Source organism: Dendrobates tinctorius, unplaced genomic scaffold (genome assembly GCF_039654945.1).
Source record: "Dendrobates tinctorius isolate UK_male_01 unplaced genomic scaffold, ASM3965494v1 ptg000046l, whole genome shotgun sequence".
NCBI lineage: Eukaryota > Metazoa > Chordata > Amphibia > Anura > Dendrobatidae > Dendrobates > Dendrobates tinctorius.
The window spans coordinates 27,104,064-27,130,384 of NW_027361714.1; the positions used below are offsets into that span (position 1 = coordinate 27,104,064).

The window sequence follows — 26,321 nt, forward strand, 5'->3', positions numbered from 1 at the left end:
CTTCTGTTAATGACCAAATACTTCTTTTCCACCATAATTTGCAAAATAAATCTTGCTAAATCAGACGAGGTGATTTTCTGGATTTGTTTTCTCATTTTGACTCTCATAGTTGTGGTCTACCTATGATGTCAATTACAGGCCTCTCTCATCTTTTTAATTGGGAGAACTTGTACATTTGGTGGCTGACTAAATACTTTTCCCCCCCCCCCCCACTGTATATATGAAAGGTTTAATCTCTTCCATACATGATACGGTCACGAAATTTCAAAACACCTGTTTTTTTCTCTATGGCATTTCAACAGACTACTGAGTACCTGGATACGTTGTAATATCTTTTGGGAAGATTTATTGACATGAACCTTCTTCCTCTGTGCCTGTGACTTTACAGTTTTATCCCATTTCAACCCGCCCATTTTTTTCATCCTCCTCCTTCTTCCTTCTCTTCCTGACTTTGCATTCTTCTCCTCCTTTGTCTTCACCTACCACCCTTGCTCTATTCCCCCCCCCCCCACACCCCCATGAAAATTTTAAAAACTTAGGCTGGATATCCAATTACACAGTTTATAATGAATACCTTTTTCTTTTTTTTTCCTTTTGTATTTCTTTTTTCACAATTACAATTATGTATTGTGTATTCTCTGTATTATATTGCATTGCCAAAATTGAATATTTCATTACTGATTTTGATCTATTGGTTCTGTGCCTTCTTCTTTTAAATAAATAATTAAAAAAAAAAAAGAATAAGATGTCATAAAATCTCCTGCATGGGTAATGTCCAAATAATTTGGTCCATTTATTGTATATTTAAATAATCTTTTAAGCATTTTACACATATATATTTAGGTCATATTATGACAATAATTTTTTATTAGAATAATGTTAATTCATCCAAGAAGCAAAATGATTCGATCACTAAACGAAATATAAATATTTGTACTCGATATGAAAAAATGGCAGTACACGGTGGATTGTAACTGCACTCCATGCAGGACTTTGTGCATTAATTGGGTTTGAATATTTTTGACAATGCCTGTAAATGAACGGGTCCACCCCACAATGTTCCAAATATGTCCTTTTCCTTCCTCAATGCATCCTCAAGTAACTGTTCTCTCCCAGAGGCAACTAGACCTTTAATTGCTCTGATTACATTGGCTGGTCCTTTAGTATATGGCCGTATCCATGTCTGGGCTTCTTCCAACGCTCTGTCTGCAGTAGAAGATAATATGTCATCTGTCAGTCCAATGCTTAGAGCATATTCAGGGTGAATCCTGAGAGCACCACTTAATAATTTAAGGGCTTGTCTACTTCCAACTAGCTGAATTAATCTTGATGCTCCTCCCCAGCCTGGAATTATTCCCATATGCTTATGGACAAATTGTATTTCACTCCCTTCAGTCATCAACCTGCAAAAAGGAAAATACAAAACAAAAATTCTTTATTGGCTTTATTGGCCTCATACACCTCATCAACGAAAAATAAATAAAGTTGTAGCTCATTATATTAATGCCAAAAGTGCATTATTTATTTTAAAAAGAGATTATACTGCGCTCAAAGCAAAGGAACATAAAATATATTGATAATCGAGATCACCGCATCAGTAGAAACCCATACTATAACTTTAAAAAACCTATACTATAACTATCACTATCAGCAATTACCGTAAAAAAAAAATACTAAAATGACAGAACAGCTGATTTTTGCTCATCTTGCCTCTAAAAAAAAAATTAAAAAATGTAATAAGATATGGTCAAAATTATATGGTCCCATAATGGTATTACTGAAAAGTATAAATCGTTCTGCAAAAAAAAAATAAACCATTATGCAGCTTTATTAACGTAAAAATCAAAAAGATATATGGTAGCTCTCAAAATAAGGTGAAACATAAATGATTTTTGTTTTAGTGTTTTTATTTTGCAAAATGAAGGGGATTTCTCTTTCGAAATGCATTGGATGAATGTTTGCCTGTGCTGCGACCGAACAACAAGGTGATGTCATGAAGTACTGTGGCTAGAATGCCAGATTTTCATGTAGAGGAGTCGCTACTGGCTAGAGAGAGAACCTCAACAGATTAAGGAGAATTGTATCCAACAAACTCATGTAAACACAATATTGGTTTACCAGGAAAAATAATGTGCATATTGAGGATCTATTCTGCCGACAAAAAACCCCAAAAAGGTTATATTGTATGAAAAATAAAAGGATTTGCAGCAGTGCAAAGTGATATCAAAATGTAAAGCAGTAGCACAACGTGGTGTTCTATCTACGCAAGGTGCGAAAAGGGAAACCATTTTTTATTTTTTACGTGAATGCATGTATTTTTGGGTTACAACTAATTTTTGCAATTGGGATTCATTAAACATTTTACATAGCTTGCTTTCTATAACCTCAAGTGTTTTCATCTGTCTATTGCTGACTGTAAAACAAGATAAAGGGCATCTGTCAGCAAGGTCAACCCTTTTACTCTGTCTATATGGGCATTTAGGTCATAAGAAGCTGAATAAAATGACACCTTGATATCTGCGATCCGATGTCTTATTCCAGAGGTATCCACGTTCTATCTATATGTAAATGAGCTGTTAAGATCTATAGGCATGACAGTGACTACCTGGAGTAACATTTCCGGAATGGCGCTCGCCACAAGAGAGATGTGCTGAATTGATGAATCAGCGGCAATGTGTTCACATTCCCTAACTAGGCCAGAGAAGCACGATATTAAAAAATGTTCGTAGCCCCATGTCATATTAAAAGTAATGTACATTGTAAAGTAAACTGGTTCTATCCTTGTAAATGATAGAATACTTACTCACACACCTTTATATAGCTTAAATGACATTGAAATAAGTAGGGCAAATCAATTTCAGGCTCATGTGCATGAGTGCACAATTATCTGAGCGCCTGATGATTTTGACACATTTTTTTCTTCATTAACCAAAATTAACTCTTGGTGTCAATGTATCATATATTGACTGCCTTGACAAAAATACACTATGTTGAACAAATGGAATGTTATTTGCGTCGGCACAATCAAGAAAAAACAAAGCTTGACTTATAGGCGACTGGAAACAAATGATATCATTAGGATTCTGGATTATATGAACTAAATAGGCAATTTGCAAATCACTTTGCATGCCAGCATTGCAGAGGGATGGGTATGCAATTTTGGGTGCACCAGCCAATGAATAATAGCATGTGCAATGCCGGCTGGAAAGTGAGAGAGCACCTGTAGTGAATGTTGATAAACAGGAACCATCTGTTCAAAAAAAGTGGATGGCAAGTTACAAATTGTGGGAATTTGGACAGTTTCTGGATCTACTAGATTTGTTTGCGCACCAAAAGCAGCTTTACCTGGTATTGGAAGAAGGCAGCAAGAGTATGCCTATCTACAGGTTTTATATGAAAGAACATGTAAGCTTTAAAGAGAATCTGTCATGTCAAAAATGCTATTACCATGCTGCAGAAATGGGGTTAATCTGCAGGGCAATAGCATTCTGAAGCTGTAAGGCCGCCGCACAATGGACCCGCTATGCACTGCTGAGCTGGCTGTCAGTCAGTGCCGAGGAGTGGATACAGCCACGCTCACTGTATACTACAGCTGCATAGGCCGCACCTTTGACTGAAAGCTGGAGGCTGCTGGGAGGACACCAAGAATTTGCAGTTTAACATGTTCAATTGAAAGAAACTATCCTTACAATAACAATCACATATACAAGTAGAAAGCAGGGTTCTTTGCTTTTAGTTATGGAGTAAATAGTTAGAGCAAATTATTCTTTACATCCCAACCCATCCACTATGACAGTGGTCACTGGAGAGCAGATGGCAGTGGGAAAACCATCTCTTACATGACAGCTAGAGTTGAGCGAAACGGGTCGGTCATATTCAGAGCGCCAAAGTCGCGTTTCAAAAGATGCTTCCAGCGCCCATTTTCAGCCAATGATGGAGGACGCACACTGTGGGCAACGCGATGACATAGGCATTGGTCACCACCATCTTTGAGAAGGGCATGCAAGTGATTGGCTGGCTTTGTGTGGCGTCACAGGGGCTATAAAAGGGCGTGAACGCCGACCGTCATCTTACTTATGCCGATCTTAGCATTAGGGAGAGCTGCTGCTGATTCTGTAGGGAGAGAGTTAGGCAGGGAAGAAGAACCAAAAAAACTGCTTCTGCTGTTAGCGATTTCCACTTACAACACAACTAGAGTTGAGCGACTTTTGTTTTTTTAGGGTCGCGTTTCGTTTCGTGAAACCCGACTTTTCCAAAAGTCGGGTCGAGCAAGATCGTCCGATTATAGGGAAAAGTCGGGGTCATCCCGAAACACGAAACCCAATGTAAGTCAATGGGGAATAAAAGTCGGCAGTGAGAGGAGGACAGGAAACACACCAACAGTACTAATTTCGAAAACCACTTAGCTCCGGACAACTGATTGTATAAATCAGGAATACGTGGAAGGGGATAAGTATTCCTCACAGTTATTTTATTTAACTCACGAAAATCGAGGCATGGGCGCAAACCACCGTCTTTTTTTTTTACAAAAAAGAACCCTGCCGCCACAGGAGAAACAGAAGGACGAATATGTCCCTTACGGAGGCTCTCGGAAATATATTCCTTCATCGCAGCCCGTTCCGGACCCGAGAGGTTATACAGGCGGGCTTTGGGCAATTTAGCACCTGGAACCAGGTCAATGGCACAATCAAATAGGCGGTGTGGTGGTAAAACCTCAGCCTCTTTTTCGGAGAAAACGTCAGTATAATCTATCAGGCACTCCGGAATGCCTTCTAGACCCACGGACAACACAGACACAGAAACAAGACATTTCTCAGAGCAATAGGGACTAGAGTTGAGCAACTTTTGCTTTTTTAGGGTCGCGTTTCGTTTCGTGAAACCCGACTTTTCCAAAAGTCGGGTCGAGCAAGATCGTCCGATTATAGGGAAATGTCGGGGTCGTCCCGAAACACGAAACCCAATGTAAGTCAATGGGGAATAAAAGTCGGCAGTGAGAGGAGGACAGGAAACACACCTACAGTGCCCATTTGAATGCCAAAAGCATCAATTCTTCTTACTTAAGCTTGTCAACCTTAATTAACTTCATAATACAAGTTACGCACTGAAAAATGGGGGTTATTTGGCTAAAGTTGTGGGGGGGGAGGGCTGGCTGCAGGTTTTCATGTGCCCTGGGCGAGAGAGCGCCCCTTTAACACATACCACAACTCATCATGCTCCGATACGGCAGAGAAATAGAGGTATAGTACAATGAAAAATACCTCACTTTTTACATCTCATGACGAGGCCCATCTATTTCTCCATACAAAATCATTGGTCCCATATAATGTTTGAAACAGTATATGATGAGCTCCACATAATGCTACAGTATATGTTGGTCCCCATGGATGAAGCTCCACTGTCTTATGGGCCCAAATAATGCTCCAAACATAATGGGCCCCATTTCTAATGCTCTAGTGTATAATGGGCCCTGTAAATGCTGCTCCAGTGTCTGATGTCCACCTTTGGAATGTTCCAGTGTATGGTGGGCCCCATCTATCATTCTCAGACGGTGTTATGCCCAGTATGGATTGCACGTGATTGCACAAAGGTTAGAAAGGGTACCGTATCCCCGGATAACATGTATGGATAGCGTACACATTCAAAATATATGTCTCAGGAGGCAGGCTCAGACGGTGTTAGGCCCAGTATGGATTGCACGTGATTGCACAAAGGTTAGAAAGGGTACCGTATCCCCGGATAACATGTATGGATAGCGTACACATTCAAAATATATGTCTCAGGACGCAGGCTCAGACGGTGTTAGGCCGAGTATGGATTGCACGTGATTGCACAAAGGTTAGAAAGGGTACCGTTTCCCCGGATAACATGTATGGATAGCGTACACATTCAAAATATATGTCTCAGGAGGCAGGCTCAGACGGTGTTAGGCCCAGTATGGATTGCACGTGATTGCACAAAGGTTAGAAAGGGTACCGTTTCCCCGGATAACATGTATGGATAGCGTACACATTCAAAATATATGTCTCAGGAGGCAGGCTCAGATGGTGTTAGGCCCAGTATGGATTGCACGTGATTGCACAAAGGTTAGAAAGGGTACCGTTTCCCCGGATAACATGTATGGATAACGTACACATTCAAAATATATGTCTCAGGAGGCAGGCTCAGACGGTGTTAGGCCCAGTATGGACTGCACGTGATTGCACAAAGGTTAGAAAGGGTACCGTATCCCCGGATAACATGTATGGATAGCGTACACATTAAAAATATATATCTCAGGAGGCAGGCTCAGACGGTGTTAGGCCCAGTATGGATTGCACGTCATTGCACAAAGGTTAGAAAGGATACCGTTTCCCCGGATAACATGTATGGATAGCGTACACATTCAAAATATATGTCTCAGGAGGCAGGCTCAGACGGTGTCAGGCACAGTATGGATTTGACGGCCCAGATTACACAGCGGAGGAGCAGGGAGAGGTAAAGATTGCAAATGCTGGGGCCTTGCCCAAGCAAGGGGGGCCCACTCGTGGGCGTCGGTACTGGCACTGGGCCCCTCATAGTACAGCGGTGTGTCTGACGGCGGGTGTACACCACCACCGTCAGAGACACTTGATTGCACTATGAGGGACCCTGTGCCAGTGCCCGCGCCCAAGAGTCGGCCTACCCACCTGTCCAGGGCAACGGCACTCGCACGGTGTCGTGCGCTAGGTGGTGACCCCGGCCATGGGGGGGGGAGGCAGCACAGTTAGGGAGTTTTAGAAAGTGGCATATGTTGATGTTGGACATTCAGCTGATGCAAAAGGCGAAATAGGTGAAGTACCAGGAAGAGGTGGACCAAAGCAAGCCATTTTTCTGTCACCCTATGTGTCATCAGGGGAAGGTGGGACAAAATCCTTGGAAACCCATGCGTGGTTCATTTTAATGAAGGTTAGATCATCCACATTTTGGGTTGACCGACGGGTCCTTTTTTCTGTCAGGATTGATCCAGCTGCACTGAAGACTCTTTCCGATAGCACACTTGCAGCTGGGCAAGCGAGCTCCTGTAAGGCATATTGGGCCAATTCAGGCCAGGTGTCCAGTTTAGCGGCCCAATAGTCAAAGGGGAATGACCTGTGTGGGAGAACATCGATATGGGAGGAAAAGTAGTTTGTAACCATAGTTGACAACTGCTGTCTCCTGTCACTTTCCATCGATGCAGTATTACCAGTTGTGTGAGCGGTATTTGAAAAATCAGTCCACAACTTTGTCATGAAACCCCTGTCTCCAACGCCACTTCTGCTGTGTGCACCACGAACACCTCTGCCAAGCTGCCCCCGGCCCGTACGGCTCGTGTGAGAACCATCACCGCTGCTGTGTGCTGGGAATGCCTCAAGCAACCGATTTACCAGAGTTGCTTGTTTATTAGCCAATATTAGGTCAAGGTTCTCCTGTGGCATGATGTTTTGTAATTTGCCTTTATAGCGTGGATCCAGGATGCTGGCCAACCAGTAGTCGTCATCGTTCATCATTTTGGCAATGCGGGGGTCCCTTTTTAGGATCCGCAAGGCATAATCTGACATGTGGGCCAATGTTCCCGGTGTCAATGATGCACTGCGAGTGCTGGGTGGAGGAGCACTTTCTGGCAAATCCACATCCCTCCAGTCACGCACAAACCCTGTACCAGACCTTGCCATGCCAACATTTTCACTTGCCCCACGAGATGCATCCTCCTCCCCTAAGTAATCATCCCCATCATCATCCTCCTCCTCCTCTTCTTCCTCCACCTCGTCCAGGAGAGGTCCCTGAGCAGACAATGGCTGAATGTCATCAAGGATTCCCTCCTCCTCTTCCTCCTCATCAACATTGGCTGCAGACGCCTGCTCCTTAAGGTGCGTCAAAGTTTGCATGAGCAGACGCATACGTGGGATGCTCATGCTTAGGATGGCGTCGTCTGCGCTTACCAGCCATGTGCATTCCTCAAAACACTGAAGGACTTTACAGAGGTCTTTCAGCTTCGACCACTGCACACCTGTCAACTCCATGTCTGCTCTCAAAGTGCTTGGCCGTGTATCCTCCCACAAATGCATTATGGCCTGCCTCTGCTCGCACAGCCGCTCCACCATGTGCAGGGTGGAGTTCCACCTTGTTGCAATGTCGATAATGAGGTGGTGGTTGGGAAGGTGTAGCAATCGCTGCAGCTTCTGCATACGAACGGAGTGTACAGGCGACCGGCGGATGTGCGCGCACAGTCTTCGCACCTTCTGGAGCAGGGCTGTTAACTCCGGATAATTTTTGAGGAAGCACTGCACCACCAGGTTCAAGGTGTGAGCCAAGCAAGGTATGTGGCTGAGTTTTGAAAGGGCTATGGCTGCCACAAAATTACGGCCGTTATCACTAACTACCTTGCCTGCCTCAAGATGTACACTGCCCAGCCATGACTCAGTTTGTCGCTTCAAGTACTCGGCCAGCACCTCGGAGGTGTGTCTGTTGCCCAAACACATCATCTGCAACACAGCCTGCTGATGCTTTCCACTAGCTGCTCGATAGGGGGACACATCGTGTGCAACAGTGGCAGCTGCAGATGGAGTGCTCGTACGACTGCGCTCTGTGGACGAGCTTTCGCTTCTGGAGGAGGAGGAGGAGGAGGGTCGAACGCCTACAGCCAACTGTTTCCTATACCGTGGGCTAGGCAGCACTGTCCCACCACCGCTGTCCCCTGTGGACCCTGCATCCACCACATTAACCCAGTGCGCAGTGATGGACACGTAACGGCCCTGGCCATGCCGACTGGACCATGCATCAGTTGTGAGGTGCACCTTTCCGCTCACTGACTGCTTGAGTGCATGGACAATACGGTCTTTCACATGATGGTGGAGGGCTGGGATGGCTTTGCGAGAGAAGAAGTGGCGACTGGGTAGGTCATAGCGTGGTACTGCATAGGCCATGAGTTCGCGGAAAGCTGTGCTTTCCACCAACCGAAAGGGCATCATCTCAAACGAGATTAGTTTGGCAATGTGGGCGTTCAAACCCAGTGTACGCGGATGAGAGACTGAGTACTTTCTTGACCTACTCATAGTGTCTGGGAGGGTGAGCTGGACTTGATAGCTGCATATGGTGGAAGTAGCGGTGGACAGGGCGGACTGAGAGAGGGTTGATGATGGTGATGGAGTTGGTGTTCTTTCTGATGGCCTAGAATCAGTCTTTCGTTGATATAACAGTGGGATTCCCTGACTGCTGTGGTCTTGCAATGACACCTCAACATTTGCTGCTGTGCTAACCGGTGGGCTTACAGTGGGGGAAACAATGTAGCGTTGCTGACTACCTTCGTTGTGATCAGTTGCACATGTGGCACTTGAGGTTTGGTGTTGTGTCCATGCTTGCAAGTGCATGCTGGTTAAATGTCTAAGCATGCAACTGGTATTCAAATTTTTCAGATTTTTCCCTCGGCTAAAGGTCTTTGCGCACTTCTTACAGATAACCTTGGCCTGATCATGAGGATTTTGTTCGAAAAAGTGCCACACTGCACTCTTCCTACTTTGGCAGACATTTTGCGGCCTAGCACGCTGTGATCTTTTGACCCTCTGGACAAGCTGTCCAGCAACTCTTTTGATGTTTGGAACCTGTCTTTGGAGTGCTCCGGGCCTGCCAGATAACAGCTGTTGCGATGTCGATGTCTGCTGTGGATGCTCCTCATCTGAGCTATTGGAAGCAGCACCCTCTTCCCCCAATGGATGCCAATCTGGGTCAACAACTGGGTCATCCATCACCTCCTCTTCTATGTCATGTGCACCTTCCTCTGTGTCACCGTGTATGGTGGTATAGTGTGCGGGAAGGGGCACCTGAGTCTCATCAGGGTCAGAATCTGGCTCTGTACACTGCGAGGACAATGTAGTGCTCTGAGTGAATGTACCAGCAGAATCATCCATCAGTGGCTGTGCATCAGTGCACTCCATGTCAGATTCATCTTGGCCTGGGTAATTCACCATTTCACTTGATAATCCAGGCATGGTATGTGAAAACAGCTCCATGGAGTAATCAGTAGTATGGCCTGCGTCATCCTTCAATCTTGGTTGGGGTGAAGGACACAAGGAAAGGTGTGGTTCATGAACATGAGCCTCCAATGACGACTCAGTGCCTTTACTTTTTACAACTGAAGAAGAGGAGGCGATAGAGCTGGAGGCTGAGTCAGCAATGTAAGACAAAACTTTTTCCTGATGCTCTGGCTTTAAAAGCGGTTTGCCAACTCCTAGAAAACTAAGCGTTCGAGGCCTTATGTAGCCAGACGATGACGCAGGGTCAGCACCTCCTGCATTCGGTCCTATTTTGCTCTTGCCACTACCATCAGATCCACCACCAACACCATCATTACCAGCTGCCAACCCCCGCCCAATTCCACGGCCTCTTCCACCAGCCTTCCTCATTTTTGGTAGAAATGTAGACAAAATCCAACAAACTATATAGTAATGTAAAACAAGGTACAAGGTGTCTATAGGACAGGGGAGATTTTGAATTTCTGCAGACACTTGTGGACACTGGACACTTTTGGATTGTGTGAGGCCCAATGAATATCTGAGCGCTATGTGACAGGCTCGATGGCACAGCTGTGACAAAAGTGACTAGAGGATAAGGGAGATTTTGAATCTCTGCACACACTTTTGGACACTGGACACGTTTGGATTGTGTGAGGCCCAATGAATATCTGAGCGCTATGTGACAGGCTCGATGGCACAGCTGTGACAAAAGTGACTAGAGGATAAGGGAGATTTTGAATCTCTGCACACACTTTTGGACACTGGACACGTTTGGATTGTGTGAGGCCCAATGAATATCTGAGCGCTATGTGACAGGCTCGATGGCACAGCTGTGACAAAAGTGACTAGAGGATAAGGGAGATTTTGAATCTCTGCACACACTTTTGGACACTGGACACGTTTGGATTGTGTGAGGCCCAATGAATATCTGAGCGCTATGTGACAGGCTCGATGGCACAGCTGTGACAAAAGTGACTAGAGGATAAGGGAGATTTTGAATCTCTGCACACACTTTTGGACACTGGACACGTTTGGATTGTGTGAGGCCCAATGAATATCTGAGCGCTATGTGACAGGCTCGATGGCACAGCTGTGACAAAAGTGACTAGAGGATAAGGGAGATTTTGAATCTCTGCACACACTTTTGGACACTGGACACGTTTGGATTGTGTGAGGCCCAATGAATATCTGAGCGCTATGTGACAGGCTCGATGGCACAGCTGTGACAAAAGTGACTAGAGGATAAGGGAGATTTTGAATCTCTGCACACACTTTTGGACACTGGACACGTTTGGATTGTGTGAGGCCCAATGAATATCTGAGCGCTATGTGACAGGCTCGATGGCACAGCTGTAACAAAAGTGACTAGAGGATAAGGGAGATTTTGAATCTCTGCACACACTTTTGGACACTGGACACGTTTGGATTGTGTGAGGCCCAATGAATATCTGAGCGCTATGTGACAGGCTCGATGGCACAGCTGTGACAAAAGTGACTAGAGGATAAGGGAGATTTTGAATCTCTGCACACACTTTTGGACACTGGACACGTTTGGATTGTGTGAGGCCCAATGAATATCTGAGCGCTATGTGACAGGCTCGATGGCACAGCTGTGACAAAAGTGACTAGAGGATAAGGGAGATTTTGAATCTCTGCACACACTTTTGGACACTGGACACGTTTGGATTGTGTGAGGCCCAATGAATATCTGAGCGCTATGTGACAGGCTCAATGGTACAGGTGTGACAAAAGTGACTAGAGGATAAGGGAGATTTTGAATCTCTGCACACACTTTTGGACACTGGACACGTTTGGATTGTGTGAGGCCCAATGAATATCTGAGCGCTATGTGACAGGCTCAATGGCACAGCTGTGACAAAAGTGACTAGAGGATAAGGGAGATTGGATTGCTTTTAAAAAAGCAGTTTGCGGAGCAGTGGGTAAACAGCAATGCAGGAATGTCAGGAAGCCTTAGAAGGCAGCCCAACAACCAACACCACTGGTACACCACTATATAGCCTCCCCTTGCACTGCACACACAGTGACTGGTGTGTTGTGCAGGCCAAATCGCTAGCAGCAGAAGCAGTTTTTTTGTCTTCTTCCCTGCCTAACGCTCTCCCTACAGAATCAGCAGCAACCTCTCCCTATACTAAGATCGGCAGAAGTAAGATGGCGGTCGGCGTGCACGCCCTTTTATACCCCCTGTGACGCCCACCAAAGCAAGCCAATCACTTGCATGCCCTTCTGAAAGATGGTTTTGACCCGTGCCTATGTCATCACGTTGCCCACAGTGTCCGTGGATCCTGATTGGCTGAAAAAGAGCGCAAAACAAACTTTTGAAACGCGACTTTGGCGCGTAAGTCGCCGACCTCGTGGCCGACCTCATCCTAGGGTCGGGTTTCGTTTCATGAAACCCGACTTTGCCAAAAGTCGGCGACTTTTGAATTTTTTCGACTCGTTTCGCTCAACTCTAAACACAACACTTTGTGTGCAGTGACAGGGGAGGCTCTATTTTTGGGCATCAGCTCTGTTGGTTATTAGGCTGCCTTATAAGGCTCCCTGATACTGTAGCTGCATTGCTGTTTGCACACTGCTTTTTTAAAAGCAAAAATACTTTTCTTCCTCTTTTCTGCAAAGTTACCAAGCGTTCATTTTTCCACCCTTTTGTGTGTGCACTGTGCAGCAGTCCTGCTTATTAGGCTGCCTGCGTCCATTCTTGGACTGAGAGCATCATTGTCAGCGTCCTCAAATCTCTAGTGAGATCCAAAATCTCACCAATCCTATAGACACCCTCCACCTTGTCATTCACCATCCAATTTCAGCCTGTTACATTGAGGTGTAATCTCTACTGGGCCTGAGACAATAGTTCAGCGTCCTCAAATCTATAGTGAGATTCAAATTCTCACCAATACTATAGACACCCTACACCTTGTCATACACCATCCAAATTCAGTCTGCTACATTGAGGTCTAATCTCTCCTGGGCCAGAGACAATAGTTCTGCGTCCTCAAATCTCTTAGTGAGATTCAAATTCTCACAATAGTAGATACACCTTCTACCTTGTTTTACAGTACCATATAGCTGGTGGTATTTTGGGTACATTTTCACGAAAATGAGCAAGTATGGTGGAAGACGCCATGGAAGTGGGCGGAGGTTGCCAGCTGGTCTCGATGGTGGTGGTGGTGGTGTTGCATCTGTTGGTAGTGGCAAAAGCACAATAGCACCTAAGGCAGGAGGTGTTGAGCCTGTGTCATCGTCTGGCTCCACAAGGCCTCGAAGGCTCTCTTTTCGGGGAGTAGGTAAACCACTATTAAAGCCGGAGCTTCAGGAACAAGTTTTGGCTTACACTGCTGACACAGCCTCCAGCTCTCTCGCCTCCTCTTCTGAAGTTTCAAAAAAATAAAAGCACTGAGTCATCATTGGAGGCTCCTGTCAGGAACACCACCTTTCCTTGTGTCCTTCACCCCTACCAAAAGTGAAGGATGTGGCAGGCCACACTACAGATTACTCCATGGAGCTCTTTTCACATACCATGCCTGGGTTAGCAAGTCAAATCATGAATTCCCCAGTCCAAGATGAATCTGACATGGAGTGCACTGATGCACAGCCACTGCTAGATTTTTCTGCTGGTACATTCACTCAGAGCAGTACATTGTCCTTGCAATGTACTGAGGCAGAATCAGACCCTGATGAAACTCAGGTGCCCCTTCCCACATACTATACCACCTTACACTGTGACACAGAGGAAGGTGCACATGAAATTGAAGAGGAGGAGATGGATGACCCAGTTGATGACCCAGAATGGCATCCACTGGGGGAAGAGGGTGCCGCTGCCAATAGCTCAGAAGAGGAGGAGGAGGATCCGCAGCATGCAACGACATCACAACAGATGTTATCTGGCAGGATCGTAGCAGTCCAAAAACATCTTACAAAAACCAAAAGAGTTGCAGGACAGCTTGGCCAGACGGTCAAATTAGCAAAGTGCGCACTGTCTAAAAATGTCTTCCATAGTAGGAAGAGTGCAGTGTGGCACTTTTTTGAACAAAATCCTAAAGATCAGGCAAAAGTTATCTGTAAGAAGTGCGCAAAGACCTTTAGCCGAGGGAAAAATCTGAGAAATTTGTATACCAGTTGCATGATTAGACATTTAACCACCATGCACTTGCAAGCGTGGACGGACTACCAAATCTCACGTACCACATGTGCACCTGCTCCGAATGAAGGTAGTCAGCAACGCTACATCACTTCCCCCCCTGTAAGCCCACCGGTTAACACACCTTCAGCAGCAAATGTTGAGGTGTCGTCGCAAGGGCAAAGCAGTCATGGAATCGCAATGTTATTGCTACGAAAGACTGAATCTAGGCCATCAGCAACATCACCAACACCAACACCAACCCTCTCTCAGTCCGCCATATCCACCGATAGTTCCACCATATGCAGCTCTCAAGTCCAGCTCACCCTACCAGAGACTCTGAGTAGGACAAGAAAGTACTCATCCTCTCATCCGCGTACACTGGCTTTGAACGCCCACATTGCCAAACTAATCTCGTTAGCGATGATGCCCTACCGGTTGGTTGAAAGCAAAGCTTTCAGCGAGCTCATGGCCTACGCAGTACCACGCTATGACCTACCCAGTCGGCACTTATTTTCGCGAAAAGCCATTACAGCCCTCCACGTGCATGTGAAAGACCGCATTGTCCATGCACTCAAGCAATCAGTGAGTGGAAAGGTGCACCTCACAACAGATGCATGGTCCAGTAGGCATGGCCAGGGCCGTTACGTGTCCATCACTGCGCACTGGGTTAATGTGGTGGATGCAGGGTCCACAGGGGACAGTGCTGCCTAGCCCACGGTATAGGAAAAAGTTGGCTGTAGGCGTTCGACCCTCCTCCTCCTCCAGAAGCTAAAGCTCGTCCACAGAGCGCAGTCGCACGAGCACTCCATCCGCAGCTGCCAGTGTTGATACTATCGAACAGCTAGTGGTAAGCGTCAGCAGGCTGTGTTGAAGATGATGTGTTTGGGCGACAATAGACACAATGCGGAGGTACTGGCCGACTACTTGCAGCGACAAACTGAGTTATGGCTGGGCAGTCTACATCTTGAGGCAGGCAAGGTAGTTAGTGATAACGGACGTAATTTTGTGGCAGCCATAGCCCTTTCAAAACTCAGCCACATACCTTGCTTGGCTCACACCTTGAACCTGGTGGTGCAGTGCTTCCTCAATAATTATCCGGAGTTAACACCCCTGCTCCATAAGGTGCGAAGACTGTGCTCGCACATCCGCCGGTCGCCCGTACACTCCAGTCGTATGCAGAAGCTGCAGCGATTGCTCCACCTTCCCAAGCACCGCCTAATTATCGACGTTGCAACAAGGTGGAACTCCACCCTGCACATGGTTCAGAGGCTGTGCGAACAGAGGCAGGCTGTAATTAATTTGTGGGAGGATACACGGGCAGGCAGTTTGCAGGCAGACATGGAGTTGTCTGGTGTGCAGTGGTCGAAGCTGAAAGACCTCTGTAAAGTCCTTCAGTATTTTGAGGCATGCACAGGGATGGTAAGCGCAGATGACGCCATCATAAGCATCCCACTTATGCATCTGCTCATGCAAACTTTGACGCATATTAAGGAGAAGGCGTCTGCAGCCGAGGAGGAAGAGGAGGAGGGAAGCCTTGATGACAGTCAGCCATTGTCTGCTCAGGGAAGTCTCGTGGACGAGGTGGAGGAAGAAGAGGAGGAGGAGGATGATGGGGATGATTATTTTGGGGAGGAGGATGCTTCTCAGGGGGCAAGAAAAAATGTTGGCGTGGCAAGGTCAGGTACAGGGTTTGTGCATGACTGGAGGGATGTGGATTTGCGAGAAAGTGCTCCTCCACCCAGCACTCGCAGTGCATAATTGACACCTGGAACATTGGCCCACATGTCTGATTATGCCTTGCAGATCCTAAAAAGGGACCCCCACATTGCCAAAATGATGAACGATGACGACTACTGGTTGGCCAGCATCCTGGAACCACGCTATAAAGGCAAATTCCAAAACACAGGAGAACCTAGAGCTAATATTGGCTAACAAACAAGCAACTCTGGTAAACCGTTTGTTTGAGGCATTCCCAGCACACAGCGGCGGTGATGTTTTTCCAACGAGACATAGGCGGCAACATGGAAGAGGTGTTCGTGGTGCACACAGCCGAAGTGGCATTGGACACAGGGGTTTCATGACCATGTTGTGGACTGATTTTTCAAGTACCGCTCACACGACTGGTAATACTGCATCGATCGAAAGTGACAGGAGACAGCAGTTGTCAACTATGGTAACAAACTACTTCTCGTCCCATATCGATGTTCTCCCTCACCGGTCATTCCCCTTTGACTATTGGGCCAGTAAACTTGACACCTGGCCTGAATTGGCACAATATGCCTCACAGGAGCTCACTTGCCCTGCTGCTAGTGTGTTATCTGAACAAGTCTTCAATGCTGCTGGATCAATCCTGACAGAAAAAAGGACCCGTCTGTCGACCCAAAATGTTGATGATCTAACCTTCATTAAAATGAACCATGCATGGGTTTCAAAGGATTTTGTCCCACCCTCCCCTGCTGACATGTTGGTTGCCAGAAAAATGGCTTGCTTTCGTCCTCCTCTTCCACGGACTTCTCCAATTACTCCATTTGCAGCTGCTGAATGTCCAACATCAACATATGCCAATTTTTCCACCTCCCTAACTGGGCTGCCTTTCCCCGCCGTCAGACACACCGCCGTACTATGAAGGATCCTGTGCCAGTGCCGTCGCCAATGAGTGGGCCCCCCCTGCTTGCTCAGGATCACAGCACTTGCAAAGTTGAAATACTTACCTCTCCCTGCTCCACTGCTGTGACGTCTTCCGCGTTTCCTGACAGTGACATTCTGGTCAGAGAGCGCGATGACATCACGTCTGTACGCCCTCTGCCTAAACAGTCCAAGTGTAGTGAGATGGAAGATGGGGATGACAAGGAGTCCAGACTAGTACAGGGATTCCCTAGCGAGGAGACTTATTTGTTTTCAATGTTGGGACAGCTATTTTTGGGGAGCACTATACTCTGGAGAATGATATATGAGGCCCACCATACAATGGAGCATTCCAAAGGTGGACATCAGACACTGGAGCAGCATTTAGAGGGCCCATTATGCACTGGAGCATTAGAAATAGGGCCCATTATATATGGAGCATTATTTTCGGCCCATAACACAGTGGAGCTTCATCCATGGGGACCAACATATACTGTAGCATTATGTGGAGCTCATCATATACTGTTTCAAACATTACATGGGACCAATGATTCTGTATGGAGAAATATATGGGCCTCATTACTCCGTATAGCACACTATGCGGTGGCCATAATACTGTATGGAGTAATATACTGTCAGTTTTTGGAGCCATTGGAGAATTTAAAATGGATATCAGTCATGAGATGTAAGAAGTGAAGTATTTTTCATTGTACTATACCACTATTTCTCTGCTGTATCAGAGGATCATGAATTGTGGCATGTGTTAAAGGAGCCCAATGACACTTTGGCCCTGGGCCCACGAAAATCTGGAGCCAGCCCTACCCCCCCAAAACTTTACATGTCAAGCAAATGTCCTGAATATTTTTTTCTCCACCTCAATAATGATTATGAAAATCCCATATCCACCACCAATAAATGGCAGAAAGAGAGGCATAGAATTAAACAACAACAATGTTTATTACATAACAATTTTCACAAAATTCATATTCAACAAGGTAAGTACACATAAATTAGCGCCATGGGTACATATAAAGAAACACTGAGGACAAAATTGTTTACAGGACTAATACCAATAATTTCTCAATGAGATTGAAAAAATTGAACAATAAAACTTCATAGCTATTAAATTAGCACCACAAAATATCAGATGCATATTATCAAGAGATTATTTCTGTGAATCCACACTAAATCTAAAACATTTTTCTCAACTGGTCCAATCTTCACATAATGAAAATTAATTGTAACCACAGCACTACAAGCTCTAGTACCAAAAGCAATTTTCAGATCATGTGTATTTAATTGCTGCGATACAAAAGAATCACATAATGCAAGTCCAGGAAGGTGAGTGGAATTTCCATTACTGCAATACACTTGCTAGCCACCACATTATAAAAAAAAAAAAAAAAAAAAGTCTTTCACTTACATGTGCAATATCTCTTAGATAAGCGCCCACAGCCACCCCTGACAGCGCCGTTTCACCAAATAAGCTTCCTCCATGAGGGGCATGTGTGTTCTCTGCAATGCCCGGCTTTAAATACACCTCCCTACAGCTGATCACAATGTCAGCGTCACAGGCTTCACATTGCGCATGTGCCGGCCCCCTGACTTCCTCCATACAAGAGACTTCCTGCTCACCGCGCTGGGAACGCCAGTGTAAACACTGTACGCTACCATGGAGAGCGGGGCAGAAAGTCATCAGGTTGTCATGACCCACACATGCGCTACAGCCCAGCGCTGAAATCGCTGCAATGAGCACTAATTGCAAAAAAAAAAAAAGGCACCATAGAGTGGCCAGTGAATGATAAAATCACATATACTGTAAGCTAAAGGGATAATGTGACTACAAATAATATACATACATCTCAATGCAATATAAATATACATAATACCATTAAGATATGTATAGCCATATTATAGCCATAATGTATCATATGTAGAGTTGAGCGATACCGTCCGATACTTCAAAGTATCGTATCGGATGGTATCGGCCGATCTTTAAAAAAAGTATCGGTATCGCCGATTCCGATACCGGAAGTCCCATTCAAGTCTATGGGACTTCCGGTATCGGAATAAGAAAAACCCTTTCCTGCCCTTGTACAGCCTCTCTGGGGTCTGTACGGGCCTTTCGGGGGGCTGTGCCGGCCTGCCAGGGGGTCTGTGCAGGCTCCGGTGGTCTGTGCCGGCCTGCCGGGGGGCTGTGCCGGCCTGCCGGTGGTCTGTGCAGGCTCCGGTGGGCTGTGCCGGCCTGCCGGGGGGCTGTGCCGGCCTGCCGGGGGGCTGTGCAGGCTCCGGTGGTCTGTGCCGGCCTGCCGGGGGGCTGTGCCGGCCTGCCGGTGGTCTGTGCAGGCTCCGGTGGGCTGTGCCGGCCTGCCGGGGGGCTGTGCTGGCCTGCCGGTGGTCTGTGCAGGCTTCGGGGGTCTGTGCAGGCATCGTCCGATGGGACTACAAGTCCCATCGGGCGATGCCTGCTACCATGACAGTGATTGACACATTAGCCAATGATGGGACAGTAATAGTCCTATCATCCGGCTAATGTGTTGAATGTAAAAAAAAAAAAAAAAAAATTACATGCTACATACATACAACATGCATACTACATACATGCTACATTCATACTACATACTACATACATGCTACATACATGCTACATTCATACTACATAAATACTACATGCAACATACATACTACATATATACTACATACATACTACATACAGTATATACTACATGCATGCTACATACATACTGCATGCTACATACATACTACATGCTACATACTACATATATACTACATGCATGCTACATACATACTACATGCTACATACTACATATATACTACATGCATGCTACATACATACTACATGCTACATACTACATATATACTACATGCATGCTACATACATACTACATGCTACATACTACATATATACTACATGCATGCTACATACATACTACATGCTACATACATACTACATATATACTACATGCATGCTACATACATACTACATGCTACATACATACTACATATATACTACATGCATGCTACATACATACTACATGCTACATACATACTACGTATATACTACATGCATGCTACATACATACTACATGCTACATACATACCACATACATACTACATACATGCTACATGCTACATATATACTACATATATACTACATGCATGCTACATACATACTACATGCTACATACATACTACATATATACTACATACATACTACATACATACTACATGCATGCTACATACATACTACATACATACTACATGCTACATACATACCACATACATACTACATACATACTACATGCTACATACATTCATACATATATACTACATGCATGCTACATACATACTACATATATACTACATGCATGCTACATACATACTGCATGCTACATGCATGCTACATACATACTACATACATACTACATGCTACATACATACCACATATATACTACATACATACAATACATTCATACAATACATACATAGACATACAGTACATATAACATAGAGTAACATACTTACCAATACTTGTCACATTGTTCCCCGAAGCCATTGTCTTTTCCGGAATAAATATTAACATAACAAACCACAAAAATACTCACCCACGATCCGAAGCAGTCCACGAGTGTGTCCCACGACGATCTTGGGTAGAGAACTGCAGCATCAGCTGATGCTGCCGTTCTCTACGGGCTGCAGGAATCCAATGACGGAAGGTAGGTATCCTTCCGCACTGTATTCCTCCGCCACTTAAAAAAAAAAAAGTCCCTAGTCTCACTTTATGCCATTGCTGTGTGGGAAATTCCCACACAGCAATGGCATAAAGTGAGACTAGGGACTTTTTTTTTTTTAAGTGGCGGAGGAATACAGTGCGGAAGGATACCTACCTTCCGTCATTGGATTCCTGCAGCCCGTAGAGAACGGCAGCATCATCTGATGCTGCAGTTCTCTACCCAAGATCGTCGTGGGACACACTCGTGGACTGCTTCGGATCGTGGGTGAGTATTTTTGTGGTTTGTTATGTTAATATTTATTCCGGAAAAGACAATGGCTTCGGGGAACAATGTGACAAGTATTGGTAAGTATGTTACTCTATGTTATATGTACTGTATGTCTATGTATGTATTGTATGAATGTATTGTATGTATGTAGTATATATGTGGTATGTATGTAGCATGTAGTATGTATGTAGTATGTATGTAGCATGCATGTAGCATGCAGTATGTATGTAGCATGCATGTAGTATATATGTAGTATGTATGTAGCATGCATGTAGTATATATGTAGCATGTATGTAGCATGTATGTAGCATGTATGTAGTATGTATGTGGTATGTATGTAGCATGTAGTATGTATGTAGCATGCATGTAGTATATATGTAGTATGTATGTAGCATGTAGTATGTATGTAGTATGTATGTAGTATGTATGTGGTATGTATGTAGCATGTAGTATGTATGTAGCATGCATGTAGTATGTATGTAGTATGCATGTAGTATGCATGTAGTATGTATGTAGCATGTATGTGGTATGTATGTGGTATGTATGTAGCATGCATGTAGTATATATGTAGCATGTATGTAGCATGTATGTAGCATGTATGTAGTATGTATGTGGTATGTATGTAGCATGTATGTAGCATGCATGTAGTATATATGTAGTATGTATGTAGCATGTAGTATGTATGTAGTATGTATGTAGTATGTATGTGGTATGTATGTAGCATGTAGTATGTATGTAGCATGCATGTAGTATGTATGTAGTATGCATGTAGTATGCATGTAGTATGTATGTAGTATGTATGTAGTATGTATGTGGTATGTATGTAGCATGTAGTATGTATGTAGCATGCATGTAGTATGTATGTAGTATGTATGTAGTATATATGTAGTATGTATGTAGCATGTATGTGGTATGTATGTAGCATGTAGTATGTATGTAGCATATAGTATGTATGTAGCATGCATGTAGTATATATGTAGTATGTAGTATGTATGTAGTATGTATGTGGTATGTATGTAGCATGTAGTATGTATGTAGCATGCATGTAGTATGTATGTATCATGCATGTATTATGTATGTAGTATGCATGTAGTATGCATGTAGTATGTATGTAGTATGTATGTAGTATGTATGTAGTATATATGTAGTATGTATGTAGCATGTATGTGGTATGTATGTAGCATGTAGTATGTATGTAGCATGCATGTAGTATATATGTAGTATGTAGTATGTATGTAGTATGTATGTGGTATGTATGTAGCATGTAGTATGTATGTAGCATGCATGTAGTATGTATGTAGCATGCATGTAGTATGTATGTAGCATGCATGTATGTATGTAGCATGTATGTAGCATGTATGTAGTATGTATGTAGTATATATGTAATATGTATGTAGCATGTAGTATGTATGTAGCATGTAGTATGTATGTAGTATGTATGTAGTATGTATGTAGCATGCAGCATGTATGTAGCATGTATGTAGCATGTATGTAGTATGTATGTAGTATATATGTAGTATGTATGTAGCATGTAGTATGTATGTAGCATGTAGTATGTATGTAGTATTTTTTTTTTTAACATTTAACACATTAGCCGGATGATGGGACTACTACTGTCCCATCATTGGCTAATGTGTCAATCACTGTCATGGTAGCAGGCATCGCCAGATGGGACTTGTAGTCCCATCGGACGATGCTTGCACAGACCCCCGGACATCAGCACAGCCCCCCGGCAGGCCGGCACAGCCCCCCGGCAGGCCGGTACAGACCCCCACAGGGTGCACAGACCACCGGCAGGCCGGCACAGCCCCCCGGCAGGCCGGTACAGACCCCGGGCAGTCCACACAGCCCCCCGGCAGGCCGGCACAGCCCCCCAGCAGAGACCCCCGGAAGGCCCGAAATGACGGCGCATCATGATGCGCACACACCGTGCATCATGATGACGTCAGGCTGTCAATCAACTGAACTTCCGATTCCGATGCCGAATTCCGATATTGAAAAAATATCGGAAGTCGGTATCGGAATTCCGATACAGCAAGTATCGGCCGATACCCGATACTTGCGGTATCGGAATGCTCAACACTAATCATATGTTTTTAATTACAATATGTCATATATAATGTGAATTTATAACACCTAAAATACCAAATTATGCACAAAATTGCATTAATATTAATCAATGTGACATACTATAACAAGAATTACATATACAAAAAATTGATACCAAAAGTGCCTAAAAACACCAAATATACTATCCCAGAACCCGATTATGTTAATTCAAAGACCAAGCAGTTATTCAACTATTATGCAAATGAGTCAAAATTGAGAAGTCTTGTTGAACTCCAGAAAATTCAATGATGATGGACCTATCTTCCATATAATAATTTGCCGGAAGAATGCAGCATGCTGATGTTATTCTCTAGGCTGAATATAATGAAAATTTTTTTAATAAAATTATTAACAAACAAAACACACAACTAAAAACAGGATCCATAAAAATGGATGATTCGAAAATTGGACTAATTCATCGATAAAAACGCACTGAAGCCCATAGTTTCATTCAAACCCTGCGGAGTCATGGTACCTAGTAAATAGATCCATCAGCTCTCTTTTTGTGCAAGGATCTTGCCGAGATTCCCTCCCCTGCTATCTAAACATACTTGGTCAATAGCTTTGATCTTAAGACCTGAGGGGTCACACTTGTGATATCGTTTAAAGTGTCTAGGGAGAGTTTTTAACCCTTCCAAGTCATCAATAGTCGCCGCCTTCTCGATATCTCTTACATGTTCCCTGGTTCTGAGTTTTAATCCCGTGTGGTTAATCCTATGTATATTTTCCCACAAGGGCAACGAGCATGGTAGATTACCCCCTTAGTGGTGCATGTCAACATCTTGCGAATGTCAAATTCCCTGGATCCGTCTTGTTTTCAAAGGTCCTACTCCTTACATGGTTACCACATGCCTTACAAGAATTGCAAGGAAAAAAACCTTTTAACTCAGAACCAGAGGAACCACCCGAAGCACCAGAATAATGACTATGCACTAAAAAGTCCTTTAGATTTTTTAATCTTCTAGGTACCATAGAAGGGTGCTTTGGCATCAACTTTTTTAACACAGGATCAGATAGCAAAACTCCCCAATGTTTACGTATAATATGGGTCAGCTCAGACCATTGTTTATTATACCCAGTAATAAATCTAATTTGATGTTCCCTGGGCTTCTTACTCTTCTTTCCACTACTGTAAAGCAATTCATTCCTTGTTTTATTTTGTGCTTTTTTGAAACCTCTTTTGATCTGTTTCTTGCTATATCCCCTATCAGTAAACCTGTGAACCAAATCCAAAACTTGATCTTCATAGGTCAAATTGGGTACAAATTCTCTTGACCCGCATAAATTGGCCTGTTGGAATGCCATTTAAAGTTGGTCTATAATGGGCAGAAGTGGCATGCAGCAGAGTATTTGTTGCTGTTGGCTTTCTGAACACATTGGTAGTTATTTTTCCATCAGATTTAACTTCAATGTTCAAATACAGAAATTCCACTTTTCTGCCAAAATTATATGTCAACTTAATGTTGTAATTATTTCAATTCATTCTCTCCATCAAGGATACAAGATCAGTTGTGGTGTTCTCTCAAATGAAGATCACGTCGTCAATATAGCGACACCAGCCATGTATGGCTTCAATCCCAGGAATTCCATCACTCTGAAAGATAATTCTCTCCCAGTACCCCATAAATAAATTTGCATATGCAGGGGCACAAGTGGCCCCCATCGTGGTCCCCTGCTGTTGCAAATAAATGTCCTTATTGAATGCAAATACATTGTGCTCAAGGGCAAACTTTAATAGGGTCAAAATCAACTCATTCAACAATGGGTCCAAATTACTCTCATATAGGTAGTGGGAAATGGCAGCCAGACCATCCTCATGTTTAATTGAAGAATACAGTGCTTCCACATCAGCTGTGACAAGAATTGCATCCCTCTCCAATTGTAATAAATCCAACCTCTGCAACATCATAGTTGTATCTCTAATATATGAGGGTAATGTCAAAACTAGTGGCTGTAGGTAATAGTCAATCACCTTGCATACTATTTCACATAAACCACCAAGCCCAGAAACTATTGGCCTCCCTGGTGGGTCCAACGGATCTTTATGCAATTTTGGTAACAAATAAAATGTGGCTAGTTTCCGTTGTAATTTACTAACCACCTCCACCATCTTTTTAGGGATAATCCCGTCTTCGTATGCAGTTTCCAAAATGCCTATTAGTTCATGCTGAAATTTCATTAGGGGATTATATTGTAGTTTTTTTTATAGCATTTTACATTTCCCAAAATCTTTTCAGCCTGCCTCTCATATAATGCACTGGGCCACAGGACTGTATTACCCCCTTTATCAGCATGTTTTATTACTATACCCTCCAAGGCCTGCAACTCCTTTAATGCCTTCCTTTCCTCATGATTTAGATTGGATTTCCAATTTGGAATTGGGGGCAGATTTTCAACCTCTTCTGTCACCATTTTGGTAAAAATTTAAACTGCAGCACAGGTATTCAAACTAGGGAATTTACTGGATTTACCTATCAAGTGAATAGGGAACTTACCCTCCTTATCATCATCGCCTTCCCCCAAAAGCTTCTCCAGATCCCGTAGAGCTTCTTTTTCTACCAAGGTAGGAAACATTGCATCCATACTACTCCCATAATGTACTTTTTGCAAAATAATAATAATAAATAATCTTTATTTTTATATAGCGCTGGGTTCGAATCCCACCAAGGACAACATCTGCAAGGAGTTTGTATATTCTCCCCGTGTTTGTGTGGGTTTCCTCCGGGTACTCCGGTTTCCTCCCACATTCCAAAGACATACTGATAGGGAATTTAGATTGTGAGCCCCATCGGGGACAGTGATGATAATGTGTGTAAACTGTAAAGTGCTGCGGAATATGTTAGCGCTATATAAAAATAAAGATTATTTATTATTATTATTTTGCAAAAAGTACATTATGGGAGTAGTATGGATGCAATGTTTCCTACCTTGGTAGAAAAAGAAGCTCTATGGGATCTGGAGGAGCTTTTGGGGGAAGGCGATGATAAGGAGGGTAAGTTCCCTATTCACTTGATAGGTAAATCCAGTAAATTCCCTAGTTTGAATACCTGTGCTGCGGTGGAAATTTTCACCAAAATGGTGACAGAAGAGGTTGAAAATCTGCCCCCAATTCCAAATTGGAAATCCAATCTAAATCATGAGGAAAGGAAGGCATTAAAGGAGTTGCAGGCCTTGGAGGGTATAGTAATAAAACAGGCTGATAAAGGGGGTAATACGATCCTGTGGCCCAGTGCATTATATGAGAGGCAGGCTGAAAAGATTTTGGGAAATGTACTATGCTATAAAAAAAACTACAATATAATCCCCTAACGAAATCTCAGCATGAACTAATAGGCATTTTGGAAACTGCATATGAAGATGGGATTATCCCTAAAAAGATGGTGGAGGTGGTTAGTAAATTACAACCGAAACTAGCCACATTTT

The 26,321-nt window shown here is 43.9% G+C and overlaps 1 protein-coding gene across 7 annotated transcripts in view; it reads right to left on the reverse strand.

The window, feature by feature from the left end:
- Positions 1–206: 206 nt before the first annotated feature.
- The window catches only part of ECHDC1 (ethylmalonyl-CoA decarboxylase 1), a 180,750-nt gene continuing 154,635 nt past the window's right edge, over positions 207–26,321 (reverse strand). For all 7 annotated transcript variants that reach the window (XM_073575775.1, XM_073575770.1, XM_073575774.1 and 4 more), the window contains one exon: positions 207–1,403. In XM_073575775.1, the coding sequence (XP_073431876.1) occupies positions 1,001–1,403 (403 nt within the window). In that variant the 3' untranslated portion in view covers positions 207–1,000. The remainder of the gene's footprint in view (positions 1,404–26,321) is intronic.